The sequence below is a fragment of the Hyperolius riggenbachi genome, chromosome 11 (assembly GCF_040937935.1).
Source record: "Hyperolius riggenbachi isolate aHypRig1 chromosome 11, aHypRig1.pri, whole genome shotgun sequence".
In the NCBI taxonomy this organism is placed as follows: domain Eukaryota; kingdom Metazoa; phylum Chordata; class Amphibia; order Anura; family Hyperoliidae; genus Hyperolius; species Hyperolius riggenbachi.
The window spans coordinates 17982302-17991202 of record NC_090656.1 but is presented as its reverse complement, the minus strand read 5'-3'; the positions used below and the strand labels follow the sequence as shown (position 1 = coordinate 17991202).

General features: G+C 44.1%; 1 protein-coding gene across 2 annotated transcripts in view; it reads right to left on the bottom strand.

Annotated features, from left to right (window-relative positions):
• Positions 1–2024: 2024 nt before the first annotated feature.
• Positions 2025–8901, bottom strand: part of LOC137538068 (serine-rich adhesin for platelets-like) — a 38358-nt gene continuing 31481 nt past the window's right edge. For both annotated transcript variants that reach the window (XM_068260037.1, XM_068260036.1), the window contains exon 8: positions 2025–3523. In XM_068260037.1, coding sequence (XP_068116138.1) covers positions 3507–3523 — 17 coding nt within the window. In that variant the 3' untranslated portion in view covers positions 2025–3506. The remainder of the gene's footprint in view (positions 3524–8901) is intronic.

Sequence of the window (8901 nt, the reverse complement as noted above, 5' to 3'; positions counted from 1 at the left end):
CTGCGCTTGTGGACAGAACGCCTGCAGCAGTGCGGTAGCGCATCGTACTGCTGCGCAGCACCTGTGATGTGAACATCAGAAGGGAAGTCTATGCCTTTCTGCTGTTCTTGTGTGTTGCACATCATATGCGCTTCCAAATGCGCACGGACGCGTTTCCTGCGGTGTCTTGTCCCATGAAGCAGTCCGAAGACATCGCATCACCTGACTTCCAGCATCTGGCCCCTAGGTAACCAATTTATTTTTCCACAGCAAGGCTGCAGGATTTTGTAAATCAGACTGGAGATACACTTTACAGTGAACCCAAGGTGACTGGGATATGGAGGCTGCCATATTTATTTCCTTTTAGGCAATGCCAGTTGCCTGGCAGCCCTGCTGGTCTGTTTAGGGCCCCCTTACAGCTCTGAGCCCCCCTGCAGTTACAGGGGCTGCTTCAGCCGCCCCCCCCCCCCCCCCCCCTCCAGTTATGCCCCTGTATGGCAGCCTCCATATCCCTTCAGATGTCCTTAAAAAAAAAAATAAAAAAAAAAAAATTCAAACCAACTGGCAGTGTATTCGCTCCAGCAGATTCAATACACCAGAGACAAGTAGTAATAAGCTCACTGGTCTAAGATGCACAGGAATTCCATGGGAGGTTTATTATTTTAAATATATTAAATATAAAAATAGACACAAACTTACATGAATACAGTTCACAATCTGGTATAATACAAGTAGTAAAGGGCAAGTGGCTTTACATAGTGCAACAAATAGGCAGCTCTGCGGTCGTATAATGTGCAATGTGCATTTAAAAGCCTTCAATAGAACTTGTCCTGTCACAGTACATGAGTGACTTAACAGCAGCACCCTGTGGTTCCGGCAATAAGCCTCCTACTGAGCTCTGTGATGCTGAATCCCCTACAATCAGCATAAATACAAATGCCATCATGCTTGGTTAGTGCTACGTTTGTGCCCATTTGTGCTGCAAAAATTAAAGGACATCTGAGGTGAAAATAAACTGAGATAAACAATTGTATCCATCCTCCTCAAAATTACTTTTAGATGTACTTTTTTTTTAATTTTAATCCTCTATGGTCTCAGCTCAATGACATATTCACTGAAATATGCCAGAGCTAAAATCTATAAACTATTGACCCTTTTCATTTCTTCCCCGCACTCAGAAGCCATTTACTGAAAGGAAAGGGTTTTTGTTTTATGGCTTTAATTCCTTACCAGGGAGGGTTACACTATAGTCCGACCCAGCCAAAAACACAGAGAGACAGAGAGACACAGAGAGACACAGAGAGAGAGAGAGACACAGAGAGAGAGAGAGAGAGAGAGAGAGAGAGAGAGAGAGAGAGAGAGAGAGAGAGAGAGAGAGAGAGAGAGAGAGAGAGAGAGAGAGAGAGAGAGAGAGAGAGAGAGAGAGAGAGAGAGAGAGAGAGAGAGAGAGAGAGAGAGAGAGAGAGAGAGAGAGAGAGAGAGAGAGAGAGAGAGAGAGAGAGAGAGAGAGAGAGAGAGAGAGAGAGAGAGGAGAGAGAGAGAGAGAGAGAGAGAGAGAGAGAGAGAGAGAGAGAGAGAGAGAGAGAGACATGACTATCTGATCAAGTTATGTCACCTCGGATGCCCTTTAAGGTTTGCGCTGCTTCAATTTTGAAGATAATAGCACTTATTTCCAAACAATACCATCACCCAGCCCCCATACAACAACCTACAGACGTGAAACTGGTACAGGTGGGTAGTGCTGTGAATGTGCTCATTTGTGCTGCAAAAATTATTTTTGAGATATTGACATTTTTATAAAAGGGTATAAAAAGTTCACTCAGCTTTTTACGATGTTGTGAAGGGTGGGCGCGGGGGGACGGAGTGGAACTTTATCTTATTAAAAAAAAAAAAAAAAAAAAAAAAAAAAAAAAAAGGGAATATCTTAAGTATAAAAGATTATTTTTGCAGCACAAATGAGCACATGCACAGCACTACCCACCTGTACCAGTTTCAGATCTGTAGGTTGTTGTATGGGGGCTGGGTGATTGTATGGTTTTAAAATAAAAAGTGCTATTATCTTCAAAACGAAAGCAGCAGACATCTTAAGTTTTGCAGCACAAATGTAGCACTAACCAATCATGATGGAATTATAATTTGTGCCGATTGTAGGGGAGGCAGCGCCCTCATACTGATGGTGACAAACCCGGGGGCCAGGCAGGTCCATAATGCAAAGACCACCACTTCGTCAGCTTGGGGCCAATTCTGGCCAGTCAACAGCAAAAACTCAATGGGTAACTCACAATGGATGACCCATAGGTTACTGGGGGTGTGGTTTAACACCCGGAAGGGGAGGTTCTTATTAAGCAACTACTTTTTTTCTTCTTTTCTAAAGGACTAAAAAGGCTGCAATATTTATGCAACAATTCTGCACCCACTTTGCCTTTAGTTACGTGGCTAGGATGCTTCGCGTTAGGCCACTTTCCATCAACACCTTCCTTACTTCAGCTGTAGATTAATTTTCCCTTCTGGTTTACTGGTACACAGAGAGGGGCAGGGAGCAGCGGTAGATGTACTAAACTATAGAGAGGGGTGGGGGGAGGTGAGGCAGCATGAACTGAACTACTGGTATACAGAGAGGGGCAGGGAGCAGAGGTGGATATACTGAACTATAGAGAGGGGTGGGGAGGAGAGGCAGCATGAACTGAACTACTGGTATACAGAGAGGAGCAGAGGTGGATGTACTGAACTACAGAGAGGGGTGGGGAGGAGAGGCAGCATGAACTGAACTACTGGTATACAGAGAGGAGCAGAGGTGGATGTACTGAACTACAGAGAGGGGTGGGGGGGAGGAGAGGCAGCATGAACTGAACCACTGGTATGCAGTAAAGGGCAGGGAGCAGAGGTGGATGTACTGAACTACTGAGCAGTGGGGGAGGTGAGGTAGGAGGCTGCATGTAGAGTATTATATTTGTTAAGACAAACATAACTTTTTATAGATATGTTGGAAAAGTCACAGCTGTCTAACAGAATGGCTAGAATTGGCCAGTATCAGTAGGATATTATTATTGTGGGAACTTAGAGATGCTGTATTGTGCAGAGTGACCACTAAATATTGCCAGCCAGAAATCTGCTTTAAATAACAAAACAAACAAAAAAAATGTAAAAGACCAATTCCACCAAAACAAGTTCTGGATAGAACAGAGGATGGTTAGTTTGTTAATACCACTTGTGGCACCAGTGATAATATATCAGCTCACTTCCTGTCCCTGTGACACACTGGACTAATTGGATTCTGTGGTGTCACCAGGAAGTGACATGAGACAGATACTCTGCCCCTCCCTCCAATCTATCAAATGCTGTAGAGATTACCCAGCATTCAGTCTGGAGAGGAAGTGAGTATATTTCTCCTCAGCGGGGACACTAAAAACGTGGTAAAACCACAACTTAGGCTGTAAGGCTTTTCTGTCTCGAGACTAAATAAAAAGTTCTGGCTGGATTTGGTCTCGGTTCTTCACATAGTACAATCCCCCGTCTCCAGCAGCCTTTCAGTTTGTCTTCAGACCTGAAAATACAAAGACAGCATTAAAATGAACCTCCAGACTAAAAAAATCTACTCAGCAACAATGAAAAGACTTGGTGTTTAATGCTGGATCCACACCATACAATTTGACAGATTTACCTGCCAGATCGATTATTTCCAGCATGTCCGATCGGAGGATCAATCAATTTTTTGGAGCGATTTCCCTTAATTTCTATCTAATCTAAAATTTCCATGCTCTTCAACTCTGGGTTGCAATAATTTGGAATACGGACTGCCCAGAATTTCCCCCCTTGCTGCAGGAGTAATGTACTACACATGCAGTAATCCGCTGGCTGGAACATTTTGAACATTCTATCTTAAACACTTAATGACAAGCTGACTTATAAAAACGTCCTGTTAGAGCCTCTTAAAGGGAACCAGAGAGGAATGCTTTTTTAAAATAGAAAAATTTTATACATACCTGTGGCTTCTTCCAGCCCCAGAAGCCTGGAGCGCTCCCACGCTGCCATCCTCAGCTTCCTGGATCCGCCGGGCGCGGCCAATTGTCCGCATCACATGGGCTCCCTCCATACCCGTACGCATGCGGCTGTGCAGTAGGCAGCCACATGCGTAACTGTATGGATGGAGCCCCCTGTGATGCAGAGAATTGGCCGCGTCCACCGGCCGACTGGCGGTAATAACGGGACCCGGTATCGGCGGATCCAGGCAGCGGAGGACGGCGGCGTGGGAGCGATCCGTGCGTATGAGGCTGGAGGAAGCCCCAGATATGTATACTTGATCCTCTCTGGTTCCCTTTAATGGCTCCAGGACGTTTTTATAAGTCAGACAGTGCTGCTGCCGCTGTGCGTGAAAATAGTGAAAATAAAAAAAACTCCACCATAGAAAAAAAAAAAAAAAAATACCCCTTTATTTCCAAATACTATATTGTCACCATATTTTGTACTAGGGACATAATTAAAACATATTAGGCAGATAAAATGTGTGAGTTTTATGTACAGTAGCAGTGTTTACATAAAAACTATAGGGGATGAAATTGGAGAAAGTATTTTTTCCTTGTTTTTTCCCTTTAAAATGCATAGCAAATAAAGTAATTACTGAAAACAAATATCAACCCCAAAAAGCCTAAATTGGCGGTGGAAAAAAAATAAATAAAAAAAAATAATAAAGATCATTTCATTGAGATTAGTTGTGATTAAGCAATTGGCAAATGAAAGGGATGAGCACTAAAAAGGTGAAAATCGCTCTTGTCCGTTAGGGTAAAAACCCCTTTGGGGTAAAGTGGTTAAACCAATCTTTAAAAACTGCCATACCACGGCAATTCTAACAAAACGAGGAAGCTGGAATAAGGCTTGCCATTAGTGCTTGTAATACATAGAATCATTCAGCAAAGGACTGGCACCATACAGCATAGCTTGGGAAAGAAGCAGTCGCTTAGAAACCTTGCATTATTGTGCGGTTATGTGGACTATGAAATAAAAGAGCAATAATACTATCAGATGGTGCTGATCCTTTGCTGAATGATGATTCTTATCTGACCTGGAGTCAAATAAAATAAAATCACATTTATGTCACGCTTTTCTCCTGGCGGACTCAAAGTGCTAGAGCTGCAGCCACTAGGGGGTGCTCAGTAGGCAGTAGCAGTGTTTTAGAGAGTCTCTAGACCAAGGGACTTACTGAATAGGTACTGCTTACTGAACAGGAAAAGCAGAGATTCAAACCAAAGCCGCCTGTGTCAGAGGATAATGGCCTGTTTCCACTACACACAAATTGGATGCAGAAAAACTGACCCCAATGAATGCCTAGGGGAAAATCTGCATCAGAGGAAAAAAACAAAACAAAAAAACAAACAAAAAAAAAATCACATTTAGTGAAAACAGGTCCATAGGCATTCATTGGAGTCAGTTTTTCTGCATCCAATCTGTGTAGTGGAAGCAGGCCCTAAACCCTTAGGCCACATGCACACATCAGACTATAGTCTTTGGAAAATGAAAGATCACAGACCAATCTTACCACCCTTCCTGTAGTATAAGAGCCATACTCTACACAGTCTTTTCTATGGAGCTGAACTCCACATCAGGAAAAAATCTTGGCAAGATGCTGCACACACAGATGCTGTACAGACACAAAAGATCAGTATCTGCAAAAGATCTGTTCCTGCCAAAAATCCATTCCTGCAAATTGCAATGATAGTCTATGAGATTTGCAGATCATCATACACACATGATTTAACTGACATTCATCTGCAGATCTGAAAATCCATCCTGGTGGATCTGATCTGCAGATGAATGTCAGTTAAATCATGTGTGTATGATGATCTGCAGATCTCATAGACTATCATTGCAATTTGCAGGAATGGATTTTTGGCAGGAACAGATCTTTTGCAGATACTGATCTTTTGTGTCTGTACAGCATCTGTGTGTGCAGCATCTTGCCAAGATTTTTTCCTGATGTGGAGTTCAGCTCCATAGAAAAGACTGTGTAGAGTATGGCTCTCATACTACATGAAGGGTAGTAAGATTGGTCTGTGATCTTTCATTTTCCAAAGACTATAGTCTGATGTGTGTATGTGGCCTTACACTATCCAGCCACTGCTGCCTAATTGACCAAGGCACATCACATGGACCGAGAGGTGAGCTTCACCATTCTTTACTGCTTGTAATATACAGAGCAGAACTGCCTGGTGCACACCAGAGTTTTTCTGAGCGTTTTGAGTTTTTATATCTGCTGCTAATGTTATCCTATGTGTCTGTGCACACTGAAGCAATGAGGTTTTGTAAAAAAACCCCATAGCATTACATTGGGAAGAGCTTTTGAAACCTCTAAAAGCTCTTTCCAATGTAATGCTATGGGGTTTTTTACAAAACCTCATTGCTCCAGTGTGCACAGACACATAGGATAACATTAGCAGCAGATTTAAAAACTCAAAACGCTCAGAAAAACTCCTCTGGTGTGCACCAGGCCAACAAAATGCTATAAGGGTCTCAAAATTGGGATTTTTTTTACCTTAAAAAGTGATGGACCATATGACAGGGCTGTGGAATCAGAGCAATTTTAGGTACCTGGAGTTGGAGTCCGTGGTTTCATAAACTGAAGAGTTGGATGATTTTTGGACTCCACAGCCCTACCACATGGACTAGCTCATCACTGCCCAAAAAAGGGGCCACAAAAAAAAAAAATTCAACCAAATTAAAGGATACAAGAGGTGAGCAAGGAAAGGATACCCGAGGTGACATGTGACATGATGAGATAGACATGTGTATGTACAGTGGCTAGCACACATAGCTATGCTGTGTTCCTTTTTTCTTTCTCTGCCTAAAATAGTTAAATATCAGGTATGCAAGTGGCTGACTCAGTCCTGACAGGAAGTGACTACAGTGTGACCCTTACTGATAAGAAATTCCAACTATAAAAAACAATTTCCTAGCAGAAAATGGCTTCTGAGAGCAGGAAAGATAAAAAAAGTTCAATTGTTCATAGATTTTAGCTCTGGCATACTTCAATGAATGTGTCATTGAGCAAAAACAATAAAAAAGTTAAAAAAAACTAAGAGGAACTCCAGTGAAAATAATGTAGTAAAAAAAGTGCTTCATTTTTTACCATAATTATGGATAAACGATTTAGTCAGTGTTTGCTCATTGTAAAATCTTTCCCAGATTCACATTCTGACATGCATTACATGGTGACATTTTTACTGTGGGCAGGTTATGTAGCTGCTCCTAGCTGTTTTGGCTGTTACAGACAGCTGTAAACAGCTATTTCCTGTCTGGGCAAACTGCCACAATGTAACCATGTTCACAGAGTACCGCGGTACTCAGAGCTTCTTGTGGGAGGGGTTTCAGCACAAAATCAGTCATACAACGCCCCCCGATGGTCTGTTTGTGAAAATCATTATATTTCTCATGTAAAAGGGGGTATCAGCTACTGATTGGGATAAAATTCAATTCTGGGTTGGAGTTTCTCTTTAAGTAGATTTAAACATAAAATAAAACTGGAATATCTTAAGTCATTTTTAGGAGAAGGAAGATTGATACAATCCTTTATTCCATTTGCTTATTTTCACCTCAGGTGTCCTTTAAATGCATCCATTACTTACCTGGGGCTTCTTTCGGCCCCTAGAAGTCACATGTCCCTTGCCGCAGCTCCCGTCTTCTCCAGGGTCCTGCTGGCAGCCTCCAAGGATTGCTGAATGGGACAGCATCTTCTGCGCATGTGCAGGCACCCAAACGTCATTGAAAGCATACGCTTCAGGTGACGTGGGTCGGCGATCTGTAGAGGCTGCTAGTGGGACCCGGAAGATGACCGGAGCTGCAGCAAGGGCCACAAATGACAGAGGGGCGGCAAGAAGCCCCAGGTAAATAAAGATACATTTAGCACATGCAAGAGCTATTTGTACCGGTGCAGTAGTGCGGACACGATTGGACTCTGCCATTTCCGCTGGAGCCTGAGCTAGGTGCAGTATGGCCACATTGGGGTCCTTGCTCGCGGAGGAACACAGGGTAAGCCTCTGGAGGATCCAGATACTAACCCCTCCCGACACAAGCATCTGACTTTTAAAGTACACTGTGAATTTAGTTTGGATAAAATGCTGCCACATTTTGAATGCAGCCATAATAGTACATGTGGCTGGCAGGGTGAATTTTGATTGCGCCCAGCGCTTGTAGTCGACAGGGTAGGCGAGGGCCAGGCCGAAGCTGGAAAGGCTCCAGCCTCTGCGCAGCAGCGTGAGCGAGCATTCCTCTCCCCTTGCCCTTTCACCCTCTAGTCTGAACTAGCCTCCCCGACAGTTTGCAGCCATGTGTCCAGACCGCGGCGGGAGCTCCAATCACAAGTGACTGTGTGCCCGCCCACAAGCCACGCTGCCATCAGAGAGAAGACCAGGGCAGCTGTAGTGTCAGTGTTGCTTGGTCTGCTCTTTAAAAAGGGACACTTAAGTCCAAAAAATTCTTCGCGTTCCTGGCCACAATAGCGCCATCTATGCCGCTATAGCATATATCATATACCATATAGCAGCATAGAGGGTTATAATGTGTCTGGGAACGCGAAGAATCACTCGTGTCCCCAGCCTGTCAGCTCCTGTCACCGAAACAGGAAGTGGCTGCCGGCGGGGCCAGGAGGATCGGAGGGAGACGGCGAGGGCACCGGACAGCTGCAGGGGGCTATTGGAAGCCCTAGGTGAGTAAAACTTATTTTTGTTTGACTTAAAGAGGAACTGTAACGACAAAACGGCCCCTGGGGGGTACTCACCTCGGGTGGGGGAAGCCTCAGGATCCTAATGAGGCTTCCCACGCCGTCCTGCGTCCCTCGGGGGTCTCGCTGTAGCCCTCCGTACAGCCGTGACGCAATATTTACCTTCCTGGCTCCTGCGCAGGCGCTCTGATGGCTGTCAGCGCCGAAGTAGG